This window comes from Anser anser (assembly GCF_964211835.1).
Source record: "Anser anser genome assembly, chromosome: Z".
Classification (NCBI taxonomy): domain Eukaryota; kingdom Metazoa; phylum Chordata; class Aves; order Anseriformes; family Anatidae; genus Anser; species Anser anser.
In genome coordinates, this window is record NC_139723.1 from 66,917,605 (window position 1) to 66,943,996 (window position 26,392).

The 26,392-nt window shown below is 39.1% G+C and overlaps 2 protein-coding genes and 1 long non-coding RNA gene across 5 annotated transcripts in view; 1 reads left to right on the plus strand and 2 right to left on the minus strand.

The window, feature by feature from the left end:
- Positions 1-7,917: 7,917 nt before the first annotated feature.
- Positions 7,918-16,238, minus strand: LOC310889116. 2 transcript variants are annotated; one of them, XR_014576386.1, is made up of 3 exons: positions 16,101-16,238; positions 12,399-13,358; positions 7,918-11,875 (listed from the first exon to the last, which is right to left on the minus strand). It is a non-coding gene; the product is annotated as an uncharacterized lncRNA (long non-coding RNA). The 2 variants fall into 2 exon arrangements; XR_014576387.1 differs by lacking the exon at positions 7,918-11,875 and having other exon boundaries at positions 11,919-13,358.
- On the plus strand, positions 16,238-18,578 carry SMIM15 (small integral membrane protein 15). 2 transcript variants are annotated; one of them, XM_083816162.1, is made up of 2 exons: positions 16,238-16,378; positions 16,666-18,578. In XM_083816162.1, exon 2 carries the CDS (start codon positions 16,691-16,693, stop codon positions 16,913-16,915), a length of 225 nt encoding a protein of 74 aa, XP_083672288.1. In that variant the 5' UTR covers positions 16,238-16,378; positions 16,666-16,690; the 3' UTR covers positions 16,916-18,578. The 2 variants fall into 2 exon arrangements, with proteins under 2 accessions (XP_083672288.1, XP_083672287.1); XM_083816161.1 differs by having other exon boundaries at positions 16,337-16,477.
- NDUFAF2 (NADH:ubiquinone oxidoreductase complex assembly factor 2) overlaps positions 18,569-26,392 on the minus strand; it is a 59,832-nt gene continuing 52,008 nt past the window's right edge. The window contains exon 4 of the mRNA XM_083816160.1: positions 18,569-19,704. Within this exon, the coding sequence (XP_083672286.1) occupies positions 19,447-19,704 (258 nt within the window). The 3' untranslated portion in view covers positions 18,569-19,446. The remainder of the gene's footprint in view (positions 19,705-26,392) is intronic.

Consider the following 26,392-nt stretch of genomic DNA (forward strand, 5'->3'; position numbering starts at 1 on the left):
TTATTAAGGATTAATATCTAACTATGATTCTGAAAATTGATAATGTGATGTGCAATCACATCAGGACATCATTATAACAATCTAGCTGAAATCATGGCAATTGTCTACTTGCTGAGTACAATGCACTGAGAATGACCTCCATCACCTGAAGGTGATCTGTATCAGTCACACATATCTAGAATTATTTCTCATCCAAAACAAAGCTGAGAAATTAAATGAACACAGTTGCTGGCCCAGAAGAACCATCTTTCTATAGGCAAGGAAGCTGTGCAGAAACAGGGCATGAGTGTACTGTGAAACATTAGCCTATAAATAGAAATGCAGTATATTATAAAATAAACATGAAGAAAACAAGAAAAAAAAAACTTAACAGGTTGTTCTCTTTGTGTGCTCACTCCTGGATTCACAATTATATTTTAGTGCATGGAAAGTACTGCATAAACGGTATAAACAATCTCAACGAGGTATTTTTTCAGTGCTTCCTGGTAAATATGACTGTAAAAAAAAGCTATAGAAAAAAAGGCAAAATGCAATATTTCTCACAAAAATAGGAAAAAAAAACTTGTGACACTTCTGTTTGCAACTGGTTTGTTACACTTCAGCAGTGAAACAGAAACTAATTCTTGGAATATGCACAGTTTTATAGGAACTTACATCACCCCTTTGGCTAAATTTTGAACAATAATATAAATATAAATTTATAATTATAAATATAAATTTTATAATTCCTTAGCCATTTACTCAGCACTTGGAAATGTCACTGTGCGGACAAAGTAGACTATGCTCCTCCACATTAGCTGTACTAAGCAAACAGCCATTCAAAGTAAATATGAACAGGACTTCGTTTAATGCAGGAGAGAATGTCCATTTATACCTGTTATTTTCTCTAAAAAGCTGAAGTATTACATGTGTGAACACGGGAAGACGTCTATATCCACTAATACACCTGAGTTTGAACCAGAACAAGTCCCAGAATGGAAGTACAAAGTGCCAGTTCACCTTGTTTCAAAGACTGGTCCAGAACTCACTGAAATTAATAGAAGTCCTACCACTGACTTCTAAGCGCACTGAATTACATGGCTAGTTACTGCTGCATGATTTCAAAACTACACGTAGATCAGCAGTTTCTTCTTATAAAAACATATGCTCATATTTTAGGTGGAGTTTTCTTTATGAATTCTTGCTCAACAAAAAAATGAGGATTTTTTAAAATGAACATTTTAGATTATTTTTTTTGCATACATAAAGAAGAATAAGAGTTATGTTAGGTTTTTATATGCTTACGTCTTTCTACTTCAAGTAAGAAGATTCCATGTTTAATGGATACTATGAAGATCTAATTTTAGTCTGGTGTAATACAACAGAAAAAAAGGAAAAAAATGTTAAAAAAAGAAAATAGTAGGTTTCTCGTTTTTCTTATGAATAGGCAAATAAATGGCAGAACAGAACAAAAATCATTTGTGGATTATTACCAAAGGTGAGAGCTATCCCATGCAATCCAAATGTACCCATCTCCAGGAGAGCTCCACAACATTTCAGACATTTATCCATGCAAGTACAAAGCAAAGAGAAAATGAAAACAGCTATTTTCAAAGCCAAAAGGATACTTTTGATTTTATTATATAAAGACTGTATACACCAGGAATAAAAATTGCTTATATCTACATGTTCCTTAGCTCTGTCAAGGATATTCTGAAGCAATCTGCTGACTTCCAAGAAGAAGGAGCGCCTGCAGAAACAATTCAAAAACATTACGTTTATGTACAGAAACACTTCCTTCATGTGGGGTATAACAACTCCTGTGCATAGGCCCTGGACCTTTACGCTTCCTTGGGTTTGGACAACAGGCTGAGTGAGAAGGCACAAGATATGAGACTGAGAGAGATTCTGAAAAACGTTGCCAGCTTACCTATTAATTTGTGTCTTTGGACTTTTACAGTGCTGCCGTGGTTTAACCCTGCCAGGAGCTAAGCACCACACAGCCATTTGCTCCCCTCTCTCCCCTGGATAGAGGAGACAATCAAAAAATGAAAAAAAAAAAAAAAGTGAAAGCTTGTGGGTTGAAATTAAAACAGTTTATTAGGACAGAAAAGACAGAAAAGAAAGGAAAATTAATAATAATGATAATAGCACTACTACTAATAGTGTGTACGAAACAAGTGATGCACAATGCAATTGCGCACCACCCACTGACCAATGCCCAGCCTATCCCCGAGCAGCCATAAACCTGCCCCCCCCCCCCCCCCCCCAGCCAACCACCCCATGTATTTGCTGAGCATGATGACATACGGTACAGAAAATCCCTTTGGCCAGTTTGGGTCAGCTGGGTCTGTCCCCTCCCAGTTCCTGTCCTGCCTGCTGGCAGGACAGAACAAGAAGCTGCGAAGTCCTTGGCTTAGTGCAAGCACTGCTCTGCAACAATTAAATGTCAGTGTGTTACCAACATTATTCTCATCCTAAATCCAAAACATAGCACCATGTCAGCTACTAGGAGGAAAATTAACTCTACCCCTGGCAAATCCAGGACAAGTGCGTACTGCTAACACAAAGAATTTCACAAATGATGCAAACACACTTGCTGTGCAATAAATATGAGAAAACTGAGCCAGAGCAAGTTTGCCCTGCGCATCCCGGTTTGCATCTCTGGGTCATTCAGCACTCCTGCAATTCTCTGGTGTAGGTCATAGCAGCACACATACCCCACACTGTGCAGGGTTGCCTGAGATGGGCCTTAATAATGGGAGTGGGACTCGTGAAGGAGCTGTACTGGTAGGGAAAGTATACCAAGAAAAGCAATTCGACAGGCACCCTGTTGTTCCTTTAGCTGGTGAAGGTCTTTCCATGTGCTTTGCTACACGGATATGCATGAGAGCACAAAATCCCACCTCCTTATCATATGACTCCAAGGAGATTCTGTTGCCAGGATGCTGCAGTGTTCTCTACCTAATTTTATTGTTATGTGGGACAGCACTGACCTGAGAGACCAGAATATTCTCCATTATGTGATATGCAATAACTCAAATTCATACAGACATTTATACACAGAATGTTGCCATTAATAAAACTGTATTTATTAGAAGATAACTAAAATATTTATTTTTGTATCATAAATTTTTGCTTTCCTTGTTGGTATTTTTTTTTCTATAGGCAAACCAGTTATTCAAGTATGCATGTTAAAAATTGCTTCCTGAGTATCTGCCATATGAACTCAATATAAATGCTTTTAATTTCCAGATGTAATGAAAAGATCCTCTTGTGTATTTATAAAGGCTCTCCTGGATGTTACTTTCTGGTTTATAAATTGCTTTCAAAGCTGCTTAGGCAACACCAAATAGTTCATGATACAATCCAGTAAGCACAGTGTCATTCTGGAAAGTGGCAGGCGAAGAAAACATCAAAATCTGTACTGAAACACAAAACATAGAAACATAAAATTGTGTTTATTTCTGAAAGCAAGGAGAGAATCTTTTTTACTAAACATTTATGTAGTGTGAAAAGCAAGCCTAGTCCAAAAACTGTATAGTGTAAATTCATTTTATATTGCAGGAAAAATGTGCTCTGAATGCCATTCTCTTTGCTTTGAGGGCTGCTATACTAGGTTTTTAAGGTGTACAGTTTGAAGAGCATGTGGGCCTGAAGCACCCACATGTGCTTCTGGAGTGTTGAGGAAGAGACATGCAGTTTCTGGGTGGGAGGGCTGTTATGGTGCAGCGTGAGAAGAAGGAGGAGGGGAGAGGCACATACATTTGGAATTAACCTAACTGTAAGTAGATGTCTATGGATGAGCTGCTCACACGAAGTCCCTTTAACGATACTGCAGAAACAACTAGGCATTTCCAGGGTTACGGTTCATCTTACCAGGAACCAACTGTCTGAGTTGCGTTAGATGTATCATACCCTTAAATTGGCACTTCTTTCAGCAGCTGTAACGAGGTATTAGGACTTAGTTGTAGCAGGTAGGCAAGACAAATCTTTTCACCAATACTTGTTGAAGAGACACATCCCAATTAGAAGCAAAGAAAAAAATCAGTGCATGAAATGCGGGAAAAGCCTGTATAAAACCTTCCAGGAATGGGATCAGATTCAGGAGAGGGATGGGAAATTATTAGGGACAGAAAAGTTCTCTGTTTCATGGAGAACGCCCATCCTTATCTGGAGGAATACAGTGCCAGCAGCTTGAGAGAGAAGTCCATGCTTAACACTGTGCAGGTGTGGATGGAGTCAATCGAGTGGATGGAGTCAATCTCTCAGGGCACAGCTCTTTCCTGGCGCAGCACCAAGACGAAAGTGATCTTTCCTCAGCCTATATGCTGTACACAAGAAGAAAAAGATGTTGCACACTCCCGCTTGAGCAGACTTCTCCGATCTCCACAATATTGCTGATAGCATTCCCCACTTGGTTGGAAGTGCTGAAAATACAGGCGGGAGATACTGCAATGACCTGCAGAGTCAGTTCAAATGAGAACTTCCAGAAGCTTTGCACTCTGGGTTACATGAAAGGCTAGGTGGGTGACACTACAACCTAGATCTATCTTAAGGATTGCCAACTGTTACAGTAACATCTTGTGAATGTGCCTTAAAGATGAGATGGCCCATGGGCCACCATTAGAAAATCTTGCTTTACAGTACGATGGTTCTTTGCCATGTAAGAGAATCATGTACTATCTCTATTCTCTCACCCCCAAAAGACCCTGGATACAGAAGACCTGATGTGATTCAACTGTATGGCAGACAAATTTCATGACTGGGTTATTGAAAATATACTTTAACACTACAGACAAATAAATGTAGCATGCTCTTGCTGCCAAACCCAGAAGTTCTTTCCCCAAACCCCTCTTCCTTCACATCCTGGCAGGTGGAAAGGGGTAGGTTGAGGAACTTCACAAAATTCAAGGGAAGAGATGCAGTAGTGTGTCTCTGGGGGAATGGTGGCTCGTAGGTCCTGCCACCTTGCCTGAGTTGGCTTTTATCTACCTAGCAGTGAGATGTCCTAGAGAGCTAAACTGGCACACAAGTTAGCAGCTCACCTGACGGAGTCTGAGTAGCCATGGCAGCTCCAGACTTCTTAGCATCCAAGACAAAAATAAGCTCTGTTGCTTTTAATTCACTTTGGAGATAAATGATATAAACAGGAAAACATGTTTATGTAACACGAGTGTCCACATATATATTTGTTCTGTAATGCTTAACCCACTTTATTTTACACTGACATTCACAAACAGAAGAGTCCCAAGCATCCAGCTACTTTGTTGGTAAAAATCTGGTGGCAATCTAATCCAGGAAATGATGTCTTTTAGTTAGTTCTTCTAAAGATTTTACAAATAAAAATATTTTGACACAGTGGTAGTGGAGACACATATGGATTCATATAGAAGAATGCACAAATAGTAAAAAGATGAAAAATAAAATGCAGAATACTTTCTTAAAACTGACTAAAGAAAAACTCTCCCAAACCATACTCCATGCTTTATACAAAATGTATTTGCTGTGGATCCAAGTAATTGTTTTGTAAAACTTTTATGAAAAACTGGAAATTCTAGATTCTTATTATATCTCTTAGGAAAGGAGAAACTTGTCTAAAAAGTCTGTATCTTACACAGTCACTGCACACATCTGCAGCATCAGACCAAAGTGCAGGGCAAACACTTGACTCTTACTACTGAAAGAGTAAATCTCAGGTAAATAATAGAAAATACCACAGCCTCCTTGACATGGAGGCTTCCTTTTTTTTTTTTTTTTACATTCTCTCATATTCTACTTCTTTAAAACCCTCCTCTTTAAACAAGCAAACATCGAGTTTGATTAGCTTACATTGCATGTACAAAACAGAAGACATTGTCATATTAAACATATGTTCTCTGTGAAGATGCTGTCATGTTTGAAAAGAAAAATCTTCTGCCTTCACAATTACAGCTGCTAACCCATGCTTAGACAAAGGAACTGCATAATCTTTATTTTCTTCTTTACATTTCTTGTGTGTTATGCCAGGTATCTGCTAGATAGCACTGGCCCAAAACCCAAGCCCCAACTCTGAAACTTTCCAAAATATTTGAGAGTTCAGGACTTATAGAGTACTCCCCGTGAGGGGCCCTAAGCTCTGGAATTCGATTCCCTCTTTGGTCTACTAGTTCCTGGATTTAGAAACATTCCAGGCATGCTACATAGTCCTTCTTATCTTACAGGCGTTCAAAGAGGATGAGTCCTGAGAGATGGAAAAGCTGGAAAAATGAAGAACAATGTAGGTGGGGTTTCATAAGAAGGATCTCTAGAATGTCTTTTTTTTTTTTTTTTTTTAGAATATGTAAATAGGAACATTCATAGTTGGAAATTCTGATGAACTCAAGTATTGTTTGGAAAACTTGTAGGCTTTCGTCATGCTAAATGCCGAAAGGTACTTGGAACCAGGGGTCATTATATATGTCTTTTGCTTGTTCCACAACAAAAACGATACAAAGAAACCATGCAGTATAATTGAGTCCCAAATAACCGCACTTACTAAATAATACACAAACATGCAAGATATAGCTAGGGGCATACTGCTGCTCTGACTGGTTTCTGGCAGCTTCTATAAACACAGAGGGTGCTATTAAAAGGTTCACAAGTGATTTAAAGAGACACTAACGTATCCTTATACACTAAGAAATCAAATTGGTGGTGCAGAAATCAAATCAATAAATAAGAAGAAGTGTAGACTGTAAAAAGAAAGCATTCCACTATGTTGTCCTTTATTTTTTTATGAGAAAAAGTAAAATGCAATGGTTGTAGGAATTCTGGTCAATAAGAAAAACATTCTTAAGCACCACAAATCATAACTGAGAAAGATTCAAACACTAATGCTAAAATAATACTGAAGTGGCCTGAAAGCAGAAGTGGTCTGAGTTATACCTAGTTTCAGTAGCCTGTGAGGTTATTTAATGCATTGTTTTTATGCTTTAATTGTTAACCAAGCAAGTAATAAATAATTATATATAAATCTCCCCCAGACCAAAATCAAAACAATAAAAATATACTTTAACATAAGTGCAATAATACTTGCTACAAAGAAAGACATATCCACACTACATCCCCTTTATAACACTCAGATAGAATACAAGGACATTAAAGCAGACATAACTGTAGATACGATTAGGCACATTTCAAAGAAGTCTTAGTGTAACCGCAACATGAGTTTCTAGAATAAAGTTCACTCTTCTGTTACCACTTTCTGCACAGACTTTAAACCAAACCCCTCTGGTGTTCACAAAGCATAATCCTAAGGGCCTTTAAAGATACCAGCAGTATACAATACTGCTAAGTGTTTCTTTATATTGCATGAAGATATGTACAGTACATATCCTCAAACACGGTACGATAGTGAACTACTCTCTGTATGTGTTTATATATATATGTTCATGTACAAATATATATGGATATTTACAATGCATCACCGATTACAGACAACAGTGAAGTTCAGCTTTGACTGCATAGTGTTATATCTTGGTATCTGATGTTTCGGGATTATGTAATTCAATGTCTTGAAAGGGTGTAAAAGTGAGAAAGGACAGAAGAAACATCTCTGAAAATAAATCTGAAATTACCTATCTTGTGCATTACTGAAATTAGAGCTTTACCAACACACCCTCACATGCTACTATACAGGTACCTTGCTAAAGAGCTCCCCAGTTAGCAGAGTAGCAGGGCCATGGGAGAAGCCCTGGATAACTTAGAGTTGAAAGAGGTTTTTGTTTTGAATACCAAATACATGAGAGAACTTCAACCAAAACCAAAGTGCAACCTACCTACAAGAAAATATTTTTCAGGTGGTGAAAAAAGTGATGCATTCCAACTCAGAAGGTTAATGTCATAATTTCATATTCTTTTCCACATTCACTGACCACATTAGGGAGCTAGGCAATGTTTCAAAGAACTGGAAGAGAGATAATCAAAAACAATTTTAAAGTGAGCATCAAACCGATACCTTTTCATGAAATCACTACATTAGTGAATCACTGCATGTAAATTTACACTTACTATATTCTGTTAAGTACATTTTTTTAATGCATTCTCACCTAGGGGTTAAAGATGCTAAATAGAGCACCAGAGGCAAACACATAGCACAATGGGTCTCACAAGGTTTATTTATAATGAAGATTCTTTGTGGGGAAATTTTGCACAGCCAAGAATTGATAGAAAGTCATAGTCTTGATGAAAGTTGATTCCAGGGAACTGACTGGAATCAGGACCGAAGATTCCTGAGAAAAGAGGTGGCTTATCAGCACCTCTCACGGCGGATGTGAAATGCAGAGTAAATGCAGAAGTTATACTTGGAGGGTATCCAAACATCACATTACTGATTTCTCTCCAAAGGGCATGTAGCCAGCAGGGCCCCAAGTTCTACCCCTTGGCAGCACAGTGAAGATGCTTAACATACAAGACTTTTTCCAGCCATGATTTATGGGAGCGTTTGTAAATTAATATAAGCATTTCCTACAAAAGAAGCAACAAATCTGCCATTGTGTCAGCCCAATCCCCAGTTACACTAACGTTGTTCCATACTTCCATGGCACTACCAGGGAGGATAAAGAGAGCAAAGAGTATCCGAGAATATCTCCTCCCCGGTAAGCCACTGCTAGCACTAAGGAATCTAATTTGAATCACTGATACAGGGGACTTGGGTACTGCTATTCTGTGCTTTTGGAGGAAAGCGCAATGCAAGGAAGAAATCCTCTTATTTATTTTACCTTCCTTCATTAGGTACAACTGTTTTAACTTAGCTCCTTGAGGCAGAGGCACATTGTAAAGCATTATACTGTAAATTAACATGCAAGTTGAGCATAGGCAGTCATCCCTAAACAACTCAGAAAGCCCCCTCCTCTGCCTTTAACTTTTTCTTATGTAGATTCTCCAGGGGAGTAAAATCTAGCAGCTACTTCTAAAAAGACAAACAATTCAGTACCTGCCTCCCATGGACTGATTTAACCAATTGTTTTGTGGGTAAAAAATTTGCATCCTGTTTCTCACTGTCATTTCTGAGTCTGATTCTCCTCCCAGTCAAGTCAATGGGAAATTCAATACCAACACCAACAGGGCAGTAGTGGTCCTGGTGCCAAGACTACACTTCATCTAGCAAAGGAGTCCTTTCCACTGCTGACATGGGCAATGTGGTTATCGGGGCATTTTGCTGAAACCACAAGTCACACGTCTTTCTGTTCTCCATTTGAAAATGGAGAAAGCAAAATTTCCAGTGGAAATGTTTGAACAATTAAATAAACACAACAAACACAGAGTATTTAAACTTCGGGGCTGAGTATAAACAAAACTTGTTCGGTTCAAAACGTTTTAGGAATGAGGGTCCATGCCTTTCCCTTCCTTGAAAAGGACCGTGATGAATGTGAAAAAATATTTTTGTGTCAGAGCAGAAAAACGTGTGCCCTCTGTCTTTGGAATGCTTCCTTGGTATTTTTGATTAAGTGAAAGCTTATGCCCGACAGGGGCAGAGAGGAAAAGGCTTCCCTTTTAGAAGCAAATTGTAGTAAAAAGCATAAAATTTAAGCAGAGAAATGAAGTAAAACTTGTAACAGAAGAAACAATCATACAGGTGTTTCTTTGCTAATCACAGTTTGCTGCAAGTCTAAGATCTCTTTCATATTATGCTGAAGGGGTCTCAATGTTGGTGAGAGTAAGCAATTCAGTATCCATGTTATATAAAGATTAAGCTGAATCAGAGTCTTCAACCACATTATGAAACACTTCCACTCAAAAAAGACACCAAAGCCAGTGGCTTTCTCCAGCACCCATTATCTGCTGTGGAAAGTAGCAGATGAAACCTTGGGGAGATGTGACAAAGCAACACCTACCTCATCATCCAGGCTACATGAGAGACAGTAATACCAAAAAATCTTGATCCTTAACTTACAGGATCACTCTGCAATAAAAAATACTACTGACTAAGACTGTTTCAAAAGCAATACTGATACAATTATGTTTTCTAACCGGAAATAAAAATTAAATCTAAAAGGCAAAAAGTTCCTTCAGGTGCCACCACCAACTGACTTCATTGTCACTAGAATCGCTGGTCTCGACTCCATAGACTATTCACTAAATATGTATTTTAAAAAAATCTCTTATGACCACCTGTTCCAGCTCTTGTTTAATCCTGGTCACAAGATTTCTTTGAAGCATCCTCTTCATAAAATCTCTCTTTCCCTGGAAAAAGGTCCTTTCAAGGTATGTGAGCCTGACCTATCCTTTTATAGTAAGTGCATGCACATATTAGGCCATGAACGAGTCTCTTCTCCAGATGTGGATCATAAATATTTAGTGAATATTTCAACTATTTCTGAACCAATTCTTTTATTAGAATAGAATATAATCAAAACTCCTAGTTATCCTTAAACCTGCTGGCTGTAAACTCATCCTCTTTTCTTCTTACCACTTTTCTGCAGTTTCTATCTTCTGATTTACTAATGCAAATTAATGTTTAGTTTTCCCTTTCTTTATACTTATTTCTGAAATAGCTGCTTTAATTTTCTCTCTAAATGGGGTTTTTAGACTGTATCATCTGCTTTTTGATGCTGGGATTTTTGACTTATGGGGCATCTAGTAAAACGTTCTTTAAAGGTGTCCAATAGTCATTTGTACTTTATTTATTTATTTATTTATTTTTGTAATTTGTTTAGCTTTTAAGTATTCACAGCATTCTTAAACTAAAGTGTGAAAGTGGAAGATACGAAGTTCAGATTTAGGAAAGATCCATACTGAATGACTCAGAATGAAGAAACTGTTAAGGAAAAGCAACTGATTTTCTTGCAGACATGAAACATCCTGAAAACAATTATCATGTGCCTGAGCTCAACTGTCTGAGCTGTTCTAGTCAGGCTACCAAGCTGCTCCTCAAATGAATCAGATGCATACTAGTGTATCTGGTGACAGCCTAAGTCACACGATTTTAGCTGGTTGTTTTTGCTAATTGATGCCTGTTCTAAGTGGATCCTCTATATGTTTAAAACTTGGGAGTGGACCTGGCATTGGCAAGGACGGGCAAGCTGACAGTTATCCAGACTGATATGCATGTCATTAACAACTTGATTTCAAGAATACACATTTGTATGTTTTGCTAAACTGATCACTGATGTCTTTGGAGCACAATCCTGAAGCCAAGGTATTTCAGATCATGAGATCAGTCTCAAGACTGTTTGCTGTTTTTATATTCTAATCTTGGCAACATTCCCCTATCTTTGATCATTCTGCTTTGCTAAGAAAGAATTGAAAAGCTTTTAACTTTAGGTGTCTAAACTCCAGCATGAATACAAGGTGAAAGAACATACTAGAATTCACTTTTTTGCCATATCCAAGGCTTTGCTGCTGAGTGGAAGGCAGGGATATACATGTAATGCTACAGACTACTAGAGCATTCCACTTTGTAGGACTAGGAATTCCAGCAAGGTACAGACTCCCACTTCTACTAACAGTTTTTTTTCCATATGAGACAGAGCAGTAAGCAGCTCACAACATGGGCTGTCTTTCCCATCTCAGAGACTCGTACATACACCACTCCTGTAAGTTAATTTAATGCTGAAATGGACACTCCATATTGGTACTGAGGAATTACACAGTATCTTTAATCATCAGAGAGCTCCCAATGCTTTTGAAGTTTTTCTGAACACATATATGAAGGGAAAAAAAAAAAAAGATTATGCAATCTTCAGATGGAAAATAGTAGCCAGACAAGACACAGGAAAAATATACTGTAGCATATAGGTCTAGTTCCCCAGAGAAGAAATAGGATACAGGTTCTTTGTTATGAAAGCAGTCCTGAGTCATTAAACCTTATCCCATAATGAAAGAGTCTGAGATTTCACTTCTGTCCTGGATCACACAGAATTCTTGTGGTACCCTGTAAAATGGAAATCGAAATCATCACAGCTACGAAAGGGAAATTCTGTTTAGGAAAATGTGGTTTACTTGATCTAGCATTTAGCAAGGACACTAGAAAGGCCATGAGAGATGTTCTTGGCTATGAGACAAACACTTCAGAGTACTGAAATACTACAGAGTACAATTATTATTATTGCAAGTATCAGGACCTCATTTTTACACCGTATACAGAGCACAATGATTCAAGCAGAGGGGTTCTTGGAGTCATCATCCTGGGACATTCGTGCAATTACAGGTAGGAATAGCGTGACACTTACTGAAGCAGCTGCAACTTCATGAAGCAGCATCATTACTTTCTACTGCTCTTGGAATTAAACTAAAAATAACTATCTCAGCTCTTTTATGAAATGTGATGAACTAGATAGAAATATGTCTCTGGTTCTCCAGGTCCTCTCAGAACATATGTGGTAGTTACAGAGCAGGCTAAATTTTTTACCTTAGAGTGTACATGCATGAAGTCATAAAAATAATTTAAGACTTACATGTCAATCAGTCTCCTCATCTTCACCTTTTCTGCTAAGGGAGGCACACACACACACAAAAAAAATCTTGGGAGATGAGTAGGTAGCCACTACAAACACCAACTTCTATGAAGTTTATATAGTAGAAAATAGGGTCAGACCACAAATAGAAGAAAATATTAGAACTGCATCAATACTCCATGAATTTGAAAACTTTGTGTTTAGATCCATTACTTGTGTATGGCTTTATAATAAGCATGTACTGGATGTTAAACTCTAGGTTCGACAAAATGAAGGGAAACCTGAATTTGAATCCTAAAAGTTATACTCGTGGTCAACTGGGCACTGTTTCTTTTATTCAACAACTTCAAAGTATTTTAAGAAGGCGCATAAATATTATCCCCAACATACACACAAAGACACGGAGTTGATACACTGAAGGGTATGTTGTTTGCTCTGTGTTCGTTGCACTTCACTTTGGCATTTAACAGAGGTGCTTAAATCAGGGAGCATTATCCTCAATCCTTAGTGCCCTCTATGGTCCGTGAAAGGGAACAGGCAGCATCAGAGAGCGGTTCGCATCGTGGAGGGCCTGAATCATTGTTCGGAGGCATCAGTCTTTCTCCGTGGACTTTCTCCACTCTTCCCGGCCGGTGAGACTTCGCGGGAGATGACTAAAGTTCTCAGGATGAGCCCAGGCCTAGTGTCACCGTCCGTGTAATATCCCGTGATGCTCAGTTTCTTACTTAACTGTGACACTAAACTGTGAAAAGCTCTGAGGATTCATAAAGCTCTATTGATGATGATTTTTAACCCTCCTTTCCCTTAAAGATTTTCCAAGAAAATCCAAGAACCAGTTAATACTCGTATCAGTTACTGTCATATCAGATTGCAGTAATGATCTAGGAGAACATCTATATTATTTGTTTAACTTCCATTTGCATCTTTGATATTTCCTTTCCATTTTTAAATGTAGAAGAACTAAAATAGGAACAAATAAAGGTTGGAGTAAGGCTTGATGCGCTTTAGTTTTTCAGTTACATAATTAATTATAAGGATAATAAAAATAATGCTATTACCTAAGTAAGTCCCCTAAGAGCACAGAAGCATTTGAACGTTCTTTAATATTACATATATTTGTATTGTTTAAATGTATATATTTATATTTATAGATACAGATACAGACAGGTATTACCACTTTCTTAAGATACAAAAGGTACTACTTGGCCTATCTGTCATGCACTGTCCTAACACATTTCCCATTCTTAGAAGCACACGGTATCAGGACAATTTATAACGATGGTTGGAAGTGATCTAAGCGGAGCAGCATTATTACTCACGACTTCATCTTGGATTCTCAGGCCTAGCTGTGCTGAATGGTAGCCAAACAACAAATACAAGGGGTTGCTCATGCAATTTACAGAACAAAGATGTAACGCAGATCCACTTAAACATAAAACACCAATGTTTTTAAATAGAGATTTGTAGCAAGGCAAAAAAAAAAAAAAAAAAGAATCCTTAATCCCCAGCGGTACAAAGGAGTTTTGTTGGCTCCAGTAAAGCTATAGAACCCAGACTGCTTATTGGCTGGCACAAACTGTGGATGTATCATGCACTGTCAAAAAAGTGCCAATAAAGCTTTCACAGCTGAGATTTTACAGGATCAGGGAGGGGGAAAAAAAAATAGTTGAGTTTAATTTTCAAAACTACCCTTGTGCAATGGCACAAGATTTTTACCTGGCTCTTATAGAGACAGGAACATTCAGCAGGTGGAATACAACATGCCCACAAAATTAGTAAGTAAACACAAAGGTTATTGTAGAATTCATACTGCATGTAGAAAAAAGTAGCTTCAAGGAACCAGTTCATCCTCAGAATTCACAGATGACGAAAGGGTAGTTAGAGATTACACAGCGTGAAAAGTTTAGCAACTTCCTTATATAGAAAGATTCTGGACCACTGACGCATGTCAACACATCCCCGCGAAACAAATGCGTTTACTCAAAGCTTATCTTCAGCACGCACGCTCAAACACCCATAGACTCTTCAGTGACTGTTGGCATGAGAAATGCTCTGCTTTCATGCAAGTAGCTCTCCTGTTTCCCATGCCTGCATTACATTCTCAGCACATTTCTGTGCACTGAATCTTACTTTATTATTGCTGGATTTTTGGAGAGCCATTTCCATTCCTCTGCCCACTCCCCCTTTGAAAGTGTGACAATGGACAGTAATGCTTGTCCCCTCCGGCATGTTCTCATGAAATTCCATCGAAATAAACTTTTAAGCTTCTCATGTATGTGTACGTATATACATTTTAAAAATTGACAAGTGATTTTATCAAACTTGATGGTTCATAAATTCCTGCTATATGATATTTTGATGCTAGTTTTGTAGCTGCTGGCATTGAGTTGGCATGTAGTTACGGACAAGCTTAATTCCATGCTAAGTAAGGTTCCTCCCTATCCTAGATATCTGGAATGAGGCCTAAGTAAAACATTGGTATATTTGGTATGAAGCAGCAGACCGTGACTTTCAAAACACACTCTAAATGATGTGATCTTTCACCAGTGTATCCTTCCCTCCCTGTCCTCGCCCTTACAATTCTCTCACTCTTCTGCTTATGACTGACATACAAAATTAAATAGTGCCTGGATTAAACTACACACAGGCACATGCATACAAATTAACAGGACGGATCAGTTAAAGGTGTCTCAAAAGAGATGTCAAATAAAGTCCAGATTTACAAAGTCGCAGCTAACTGCCAAAATTACAGTGAACATAAACATACGCTTACGGTGGTCTGTTGAAGTACTCTGATGGCGAGCGAACAGTTGCGCTGTTTTGTTTAACTGATAGAGAACTCTGGAATTTCTGCTCACTCTTTGACTACTTGAAGTGTAACAACTGAAAATGTAACTCACAAAAGCAAAACAAGGAGGTTGAACTGTTCTGAATTAAGCCCCCTCGGGTGGGCATCCTGTAACTTCCCTTCATTCCTGACTAACACAGATGCAAGGCTGTGTATAGCCCGGGCCTCTCTCCTACAGCTAGCTGCTCACTTTCCCAAACCTGAACAGGACATAATTATTATGCAGCAGGTCTCTGCTGCTTTGCCAGCGTAACTGGTCAACAGCTTCAGAAGCTGTGAGAGGGAGCAGAACACACAGAGAAGGTAATTACATAAGATGATTCCTTGGGAAAGCAAATTAAAAAATCCCTGCTTTTTGTTTAGTCCCTGCTGTGGTGAATCAGGCACTTTTGTCTTTAAATCAATAAAGCTTAGAAGAGCTGGAGACACAAACAGACAGATGAGACTATTATTATTATGGGAAAGACGGGAAGTAGAAATTAATTTTGCAGTAGGTTTAAAGGTGATGATGTTAGGCATGCTTGGCTACGCAGCACGCAAAAACACCTTACAGTGATACAGAACAACACCTCAGAACTAATATCTAAGTGCCAATAAATTCGGACAGCTACATTTTGCTAACATTTGCAAACTACAGATCAAACAGGGACCTATACCCGAAGAAATCTAATGCTTATGTGCATGCCTAGGTTAAGTCATGTGCAGAGATCACGTTTTCAGATGTTACAAGAGCCTGAACTCTGCGGACAGGTGTTGGGTAGGAACTCACAGGTAGCCCTTCACGAGAAGTACCACACAGTACGGGACTGCATTTAACTTACTCAAGTCTTTTTAACTTACTGCATGTAACTTACTGAGCATTTTGGGTGGCTCCCACCTCTCGTCAGTAACTCCCCGTTGCCAAAATGCACTCTCATTTGCCTGCCTTCTGCCCTTTGAGCGACAGAGCTACTCACGGGCAGAAAACAGACGCACGTCCCGCCCGCCCCAGCCCCGCGCCGCCTGAGGCCGGCCGTTAGCGCCCCAACCGCCGCCGGGCGGCCATGACGGGGCGGGGCGGTGCCGCCGTAAGCAGGCGCGGCGGGGCCACCGCCCCCTTCCTGCTTCCGCCGTGCGGCCCCGCAGCGCTCCGGTACGGGCGGCGGCGGGCGAGGGGCGGCGGGGGGCGGCCGGGGCGCGTCCCGCCCTCACGGCACGGCGCTTGGGCCCGCAGGCACCGCGCCGCCCGCAGGTGGGGTCCGTTACCGCGGGGCACGTCGCGACAGGCCGCCCCGCGACACGGCCGGGGCCTGGCTGCCGGCGCGGCCCGCTCGCTGCCCGCGGTAGCGGGGAGGGGTGGCTCGGCGTGAGGGAGTGGCCGCGCTCCTCTGGGCGCTCGGAAGCTGTTTCTTATTTTTTTTTTTATGTCTCCTCCCGCAGCGTCGCCGCTTGAGGAGCGGGGAAGATGTTGGACGTGAAGGGCTGGGCCGAGTACGTCGTGGAGTGGGCTGCCAAGGACCCGTACGGCTTCCTCACCACGGTCATCCTGGCCCTGACGCCGCTGTTCATAATCAGCGCGGCGCTGTCGTGGAAGCTCGCGAAAATGATCGAGGCCAGGGAGCGAGAGCAAAAGAAGAAGCAGAAACGCCAGGAGAACATTGCAAAAGCCAAGCGAGCAAAGAAGGATTAAATGGGCAGGAAAGGCCTTCCTCGTGAAAAGAATCCACTTTTTTATTGAAGCACTGTTGGACGTTTTGTGTTGTAACCTTCCTTTGATACTTGATCCTCTTACATCTTGAAGTATGAAATTTAACTCCTTCAGTATATTTTTTTCTGCCGAAATGATCTGTGTTAAAGTTTGCCCAAGTGACACATGTTACAGCCATTTAATCTACTTGTGTTCCAGTGCAGGCTGCTTTTCTAAATTTGCATGTTAAATTCAAAAATGAATTAGTCGGGTGGCACTGGGGGCATTTATTTATTATTATTTTTTTCTATAGCTGAGCTATGACTTAACAAGTGTCTTAAAAGTGTCAAATTATGGGGATGACTCATTAAATGCTATAACCTTTGGTTTCTTGGTATAGCAAGCCATTTTCTGTGTTGCAGGACCTCTTTTATGTGGTTGTTCATGTTGTGCTTATGTGTATTTTGTAGTTCCTGGTAAACTGGAATACAGGAAGGCAAGCTTTGGTACACCTGCAGCAGAGCTGTAGAGAAGCTGGCTTCCAAGCTTCTTGGTTTGCTAACGTATTTCGTGTTTCATCGACACTCAGGGCATATGGCTGTGCAGTTCATTCACTGTGTGCCCGTAGGGGCTGCTGTAGCTTATTTGATGGTGGGGCTTGGCTGCACAAAGAACCTAACTTGGCTTTTCCTGTTTCCAGAACTACCGACCCACCATCAGTCTTTGTTTTCTCTAGGAAACTCATTTTTTGTTCTTAATGCCTCCATTTGTCTGAGGCTATTCATGTTCTACAAAGTACACTACAGCATTGTTTGTTTTTCCATCATTATCACCGGAACAGTGTACCTGTAACTCATTTCTGTCTTCAGAAGCTTTTTATGGCTCAGAGAGTAGCCATAAATGGGGTCAGAGCAAAGGCCCAATGGTCTCATGTTCTATGTCTTCGTGATCCAGGTGGCTGTGGGGAGAGTACACAAGTAGGATGTGCATGCTGGTGACAGCGGTTCTTCCTACTTGCTACCTTTGATTTAGGACCTTCAGACTCCAGGTGGTATCATTGTGTTCTTGTGGCCCTTGAAACTTCGCCGCCCTCCAGGTTGCAAAATGCTGGCATAGTAGAAAAAGTCTTAGTGGGGATTCTGTTGTAAATATGCCAAAAATTTTTAACCTTAATTCCAATTCATGTTTTTCTAACAAACAATTTTTTTCAAAGCCTAATCTTGATTATTAGTCTAGTTTTAAAGCTTGTCAAAGTCATTACATTTTCAGACTTTGCATATTTCTAAAAGGCAACACAAAGTCATGGTTGCTACCAACTAGTACTTCATTATATGTTTAAAAATGAAACCTTAATGTCAGAGGAAGCAAAGAAACCCGTAGGGCTGGCTGACAGTAGCAGGATAAGAAGGGGGACGTTTAACTGAAATGACTTCAAGTGAACGTGAAGTACGTAACTGCAACCAGAAACTGATGACCATCTTTTAGTTTTATTGGTCAAGGCAAGCATTGTTAGAATGACATACCCACATCTGTGGTACGTGATTAAGTCACCATTGTCTCAAATGTCAAATGTGTATGCCACCTTTAGTACCTACATAGTTTAAAACACATTGAACAGAACTGATTGAGGATGCACTGCATAAATAAATTTGATACTTTTTCAAAAGATTGTGTGGACTTTATTTTGACTTGAAGTTCTCAAGCATGATTTCTAAGCAAACAATGTGCACATTTTTTGTATCTGAACAAGTACCAAACACATCTAATAATTTAGGGAAGTCTTAACATACAGCAGACATTAAAAATTATTGGGGCGTGGAGGGGTATTAGTGACAATCCCTTCTCCCGAAATCTCTTTGCCATTTTTCACCAGCTTTACTAAATGCTTCAAACCTCTTACAATAATGTTAGACAGTTTAACTCAGACTGACTATCCTGTGCTTACTGCTGGCTTCAGGTAAAACTTTATTCAAATATGTTGATTCCTTTACTGAAGTTGCAAGAATGTCTCTAAAATTACTGCAGTGTCACAGTGATTCCTGTTCATTAAATCAACTTTTCCATCTAACTGCCAGAGGAAAGCTTCTACATTCAGCAATGCTGGGCACTGTCATAGAAGTGAAAAGGAATTCTGAAGAACTATATTAAATGCCTATGTTTGGGAAGATAATTTAAGTGTACTAATTAACAAAAGTTTATTACATCAAAAACGATTTAAAAAATAAATCCATCTTCAAGAAAAAAAAGCAACTTATTTAAGAAAATTAAGTTTTCCAGAAAACCCACCTAAAATTATTTAAAGAATAATGGAAGAACAGCAACTGTGGAGAATGAACTTAGTAATGCATCACTTTTTCACTAAATTAAAGCATTTTAGAGTAGTTTGTCACAACTAAACTTACTTGAACTGTTCTGCAAAAATACATGGAACTTGGTTTTAATACCAGTTAAGCGCACACTCGCCATACATAACGCCTGTTTATGCCGTCTGTTGACGTGTTTATCCATTGCCAATATCTGTACATTACAGATGGTTATTTAGGTTGACTACTGCTGCTGCCTGGTGGGATCCAGGAGCCTGGCTGAAAGGTGTTCGCGGTGCTTGCTGGATCTTGGGAAGGCTCGCTCTTTCCGAAGTAAGGAGCTGATGCATGGCCTTTAACATGCGTACGAACTGGTTCAGCAACAAGTCCCTCCTTGTACTCCTTGGCCTGAAGAAGCTTATCCTTCTCATACACATCTTTGACCTTCTGCTCCATCTCTTGTCTATAACTTTCATTCTTAAGAATCTCCTAAAAACGCAGCAGAAAGATAATTAGATACAACGGATGAAAATTCAATGCACAATGTTGGAATGAAACATTTTAAAGAAAGTGTTTTTCTTAATTTTATAATCCAAGTGTTCAGCTCTGTAGGTAAAATAAAATGCAGTGAACTTGTTTTTCTACAACTGCAATTTCAGCCCTAGTTTAAAATGTTAATGCTCTGATTATGTTGTTGAAGCAAAGCCGTACTGTAATGTCCCAGTTTCACTATTCTATTAGATCAGAAAGGAGAATAATTAGATAGTCATCCACAAATGCACTGAAAATCAAGTTACCTTTAACCTTATTTTCTATGTAGGACTTACTGCTAAACAGCTATTTATCACTTGTGTTTCCTCCTGTAACCCACTACGCCTTGAACTTCAGGCATCTGTGCCCCAGGGTGCAGTTTCGAGAAATGCAGATGGACAACCTTGACTCGGTTAGTGCATATGCTAAAGCCATGCAAGATTAATAAATACATGATAAATAAAATAACTGAAAGGAGGTAGAACAGAACTGAAATTACTGAGGTGGTTACTAGTAATTCAGGAGAGGAAAAACAAAACAAAACAAACAAAAACAAACAAAAAAACCACATAAAACTGGCTGTGGTGAACCCTGTCCCAGAGATCCAGCAAAGGCCAACTGCGCATTGTGGTAAGGACACTGCGTGCACCAATGCTTAGGCTGGCTGAATGTTAACTCTAGCTATCAGATTTGTAAGGATGATTAAGGGTGTAAATTCTTCAAACAAAACTTGCCTATGCTTTTGTTAGGGCAGATAGTGAAGAGTAGTAGAAGCAGCAGCAGCAAAGCGATAATGAATTTTTACAATACTCTGAGCCCAAATACAACTTAATTGTAACCAACACCGTTTAACAAGAAAGTTGCTAATATCCAAATTCAGAACTGTGATAGAAAACGAAACGACTGAGCAGCTTTCTCCAGGTTACAAGTACATGGCAGCGCTAGGGAGAAACTAGACCAGTACACTTCTTTCTGTGCAGAAGACCACAACGTTATTTTAGGAACAGCATTAAAATGCATGTGATATTGCCAAGAGTTGACATAGCAATTATGTGCAACATTTAAGAACACACATATGTATAAGGCAGTATTTAAAGAAAGCCTTATCACAGAGATACAAATATTAACATATTTTCCTTAGTCCTTAATTGCCTCTTTGCTTAAATTCACAAACATACTGAACAGAGGCAAAACACTTCACATGCCTATATAGCAAGAAAATACACAAGCAGAATATAAATGACTTTGCAGACTGGAGGGGGCAGTGGGGAAAATTCTCCCATACAAAAATAAAAATATTGCCAAGTGTAACAAGGCCAAATTTTCAACAGCCAATATAGCAAAACCTCATTATTACATCTCTCAATTCTGTCTTGTTTACCACATAAATCGACCATGACCTTATTGATTTCAAGGGGTGCTTGTATTACCCCACTACTAAGAAATTAGAACGTATACCTTTATGATGTTTGAAGACTGCTTCATAGCATCTGCTACAACAGCACAGAATGGTTTATTAAAATAGGAATTTAATTCAGTTACCGTGAACAGCTACTTAATAACTTCGAATCTTTTCCAATGATTCCTTCAGCAAATTTATCTCATGTGGTCGAGTAATAACAGCTGTAACTAAATCCTGAATGCTTTAAGCCCATTTTACATGTTGATGTATGATCATCATCTGGTTTTTGGACTCAGATAAAGCTCTTTTATCAGCTTTCAGTAGCCAAAGTATAGCTGCAATTTAGTAAAATAACCATGCTTATCTTGAAAAAGAAGCATGAGAAATGATTGTCATTAGCCAATATACCAAAAAAATAAAAATGCAGTTCTTTGTTCAGAATCTATACAATCACATCAAGACAAAAATTTCAGGTTGAAAGAAACTGTGCACATCCAGTTTATGCATAAAATTCATGCTACTAACATGTGCACTGAATTTAGGGTTCCTGTGATGAAACCAAAGAAAATGTGAATCAGGAATCTTGTGGCAGATTAGAGACATTGAGTCAAACAGATTAGGGTTTTCTTAGCATAAACATCTTGTTCTTTGATACTAGGTTTGTTCTGCGAAAGCATCTCATAGACGCTAAGTACTTCTTGTTTTTTTTTTGTTTGTTTACTTCATTCTCAATTCTCACTAGAACTTACACATTCTTTAAACATTGAAATTGTATATCTAAATACCGTTGGCTCAATTTCCATAGGCACTACAGTTTCAAGCAATTAAGAGACTGAAGTTTCCCTGCCACTACAGACATTTAAATAAATAAATAAATAGATAGATAAATCCAAGGAGTCCCAGTAGTTCCAAATCTGAATGCGATAACCAACAAAGAGCAAAAGATGACCTGCTCATGGAGTGAGCGCAGTCCAGGACATCTGGCTGACTCCCAAGTGCATCGCTACAAAAGGGACCACACTGTATTTCATGCTGCTGGCATGTGACCCCCTTGGTGTGCCTGTTCCAGCTGCTGCCTCTGAGTGAGCTGATGAGGGATTTTTCAGTAATTTCTGCTTTTCTTGCTAACTTTTGCAAGCTGTATTTTTGTATAGAGCTCTCACTTAACTTGCACAGAGATGTATTGCCAAGCATTCTCTGTTATTTGGAAACTATGTCTATACTCTACGGAAGGGAGAAAAATTCAGAGGTCTGTCCCCGGTCAAAGGACTTTCAGTGGTGTAAGTCTGCAGATAGAGGACCTGCTTTTTGTGTTGAAGGTTTGGAATGGACTGTTCTTTCACTCCTCAAGGATCTCACAATGTTGCTGCTTTACCCTTTCTGAATAAACAAGCAGACTTACAGAATAAATTAGTTCCTCCTGGTAGGAAAATACCATAAACGCAAAATAGGTTTCTCTATACTTGCTTATTCCCACAGCTGGGGTCTTGCTCAGAAGTGACTAGTCCTTGAAGAGTACTTCCTGCTCATCTCCACAGGCAAATGCCTTCACTTCACCCTTTTTATCCTGCAGCACTCCTGAACCCTTCAATCTGAGGAACCCCTTCGCCCCTTCCTCTTCCTTCCTTCCCATTTCCCTCTACATCTTCAAGCCATCCACAGGTTATAATACCACTTGCCTCTTATGAAGCATTTTCAATCTCCTGAAGGCAAAGGACAATCCAGACTTATGAGCAACTAGCTCTAAGGATAAAGGTAGCTAGACATACAGTACAATGTAACAATATCCAAAGGAATTTTGTTTAAAGGTTATTTTAACACTGTTACCTGTTTTTGTTCTATTCAGACAATTTTCTAAAGACACTACACCGAAGCCCATAAATACAAGGGCTTAATGTATTATTATTTTTGACCAAAGATTCCATTTCAGATGGGTTTGTATATTGACTAAAATAAAAAATAGCTTCCTAATGTTGCCTTAAAAACTGTTCCAACTTCCTAAGTTATTTTAATTACATACTCTGACATACTTATGATTTCAACTGATTTGAACAGTATCAGCTCACTAGTATTTGGTGCCAGAACTGAGAAACATCTGGACAGATTAATGTTCTTTGAGCTGTACAGACACTGCATATTCATAGAATGCATGCATTTTAGTGTCTAGCTTGAACACTTTGTTTAATCACGAGTGAACTTGAACTTTGAACTCTTAAGAATGAATATATATAAGTTAGCAGAAATCCTTTTTAAACTCAAATTTTTAAAAAGACAGAGAGAAAAATCTGTTTTGAAACAATATTCAAAAAGTTGATTGTGAGACAATTTAAAATGTCAGACTGTTTTCTTTACTGACAAAATAAACAAATGTCCAGCAAAGTGCTAGATGTCATGTCAAATGATCTGCTTCTGTAGTATTGCCAAACTGGTTCACTAAACTCCCTTTTCCAGTTCCACACGTTAAATAGGCAAGACAAAATAATGGGATGTTATACCATATTTCAAGACTAGGAGGCAAGAGATGACCTTGTCACTGGGAAGCACTGCATGTTCTGACCCAGGACAGGTCTTGTTAACTCAGCATCTGAGCATGAGCTCAGCAGCACCAGGCCGGGAATAACAAATGATGTGGTAAATGAAGGGCTGTGTCAGTGCATGGAAAAAACAGAAGAGCAGTTTAAACTAGAAAGAAAGACTTATCTGGCTTTTTTAAAATACTAATTTAAATGAAACACTGAGCCAGCTGGTTACTAATTCTAAAGAGATATTCTAAATATCTCTGGTCAATCAACAATTGGTATTAGTCAAATCAATCCAAGATTTGCTTTATTTAGTTTTGTTTTGTTTCTTCAAATATCTGACTAGTTGCAACATTAAAATACAGATTGAGTTCTGTACAATAGATCTTATTTTTTAAGAAGGATGCTCCCTACATAACTCAAAACTAAACCGACCAGAATTATCTTGGTAGGATACATGACAATTTATGGCATCTTTCATTGTCTAGGTTTTGTACAACAGTTTTTTTTTACCTTTGAATGTAAATCAGATAAACTACTCAAACGAATTACTGAACGAGCATAGCTGCTGTTTCAAAACACTTACTTTTACTTACAACCAGCAGCAACCCCTTGAACATATGCAGATGCAGAAACAGACCTGTAATGGCACTGCATGCTTTTTGGCAAGACAAACTTTCACTCCCACTATTCTGTAAAGGAAAGGTAATTCCTTAGGTTTATCTGTTAAAGTTTACTTAAGCTGAATGCTGTTTGTGCCTTGTGAAAACAGTGCTCCTGATGCTGCAAATGAGAAGTGCGCAAGCTCTTTGGTTTTAATCAGTAACAGCACAAAACTTGCAATGAAGGTTTAAAGCACTCCACAAACAGTGTGTGTTAAACCAATATATTAGTTACAAGTAGATGCTTTAATAATAGCCCAGTATTTAGTTTTAAACGCAGTGCCGTATTTACTACCAAGTTAAATCTGTTAAATACTAATGCTAACTCACAGCAATTTTTGTGTAAATCAAACCTACGCAGAAGCAATGGTAGCTATTACTGAATTACTGAATTGTTCTTCCTGAGCTACAGAATAACTGGCATGGGCTGAAGGAGTTTCTAGGGCACTACAGTGTGGTACACACATTTGGCAAGAATGTTGTAATGAGAGGGAAAAGAAAGAAGAAAGGCACAGATCCTGGAATGTAAAGTGTGTTGAAAACACCTGGAGTCAGAAGGGGTTTGCTTCTGACTTATTTTTGCAATACAGCAAAGATTTCTGTACAGAACCACAGAGATGTTCAAGACCACAGCTGAAACTATGTAAAAGCAGCAAAAATCACAAACTAGCCTGGCACCAGTGCAGTCTGCCAGGAATAAAGGGCAGCAGCACACAGCCTTGCTGCCTATAGAGCAGACAAGAACTATAGCTGTGAGTCAGTCCCAGTTTGGTGCTTGCTTTCCCCTTACTTCATGCATGATGCAATCTGTACCAACCCTCTTCCTGGTACACGTTACTTTTCCCTCCACCCCCATTCAGCTGTGCTGACAGTGAATTACGAGACAGAGCCAATCAATCCTCCATGCACTCCCACCCACACTGACAGGAGCAGCAGAGTGGCAGCAGCTCTCTCCCATACAGCTTTGGGATCTGCAACATGGGCAAGTGGGAAGTATGGGGACCTCAATAATCTTCTGCGGATGTTGACAAGCACCTATGTTTTGAACTTGAAATCAAAGTTAAAATGAATAAGAGGAAAAACTGTAAAAGATAATGTCTTCTTCAAATCCCACCCCCAGCAACTTCTCTGAATACTCGCTTTAATTTAGGCTTTGTAGCTCAGCTCTATATTGTCAAGTAAAATGCCCTTTCACACTAAGTAATAATCCTGTCTGGGATCGTGCACAATTTACTACGTAAAATACTATTTAGTGCAAGTCAAATCATTTGAATACGTCCCAAATTTTCAATCATGGTTGTGATCCCTGACAATAATGGTGGAAAGTATTTTGCTCAGAAGAGCTGTTTATCCCTTTGCTTTTTTAACAGCATTTCCAAGAACTATAAATCATATTCCACAGCTTTCTTGTGGCTTCAGGAATAAAATACTCATTTGCTAAAGCCTATTCTCTGAGTAAGAATGTACAATGTCAGAGCTCTTATTTTGAAACTTCTCAACTGAAGCATCTGAAAGAAGATAAAAGCAAACTATAATGTGCAATCCAAACAGTGTCAAACAATGAATTTTTCTAAACTGTGCCCCATTCTGGTTAAAGGAAGGTGAATTCTGTATAAATGAATCTCCATGATTGAAACTAGTTTACAGCATACCATCTCTCAAATAAATAATTCTTATGATCAAACAAATGGGAAAAGCGGGTATGCGCTGTGGCAACCAAACAGAACGCAATTTCAGTGCAATTACTGGGGCTGGGGGATGGACAGGGAGGGACAACCATTGAAACCTGGTGCTTATTACAAGTCACTGAAGTACATTTTTCCTCCCTTCTCTCCCTCTCAACATTTCATCCATTATAAAACTACGCAATTCAGAAGCTACAGAGTTTTATTACTGTGTAACAAGTATATAATGCATGAGAAGAGCACTCCTTCACTATGGTACTTCTTATTTCAAACTATTTCCAAGCTCTTGGCACTAGTTAAAAAAACAGGCAATTTTATCTTACCTCCCGTGAAATATTACCATATATGCATGCATATTACCACATATATACCAATATT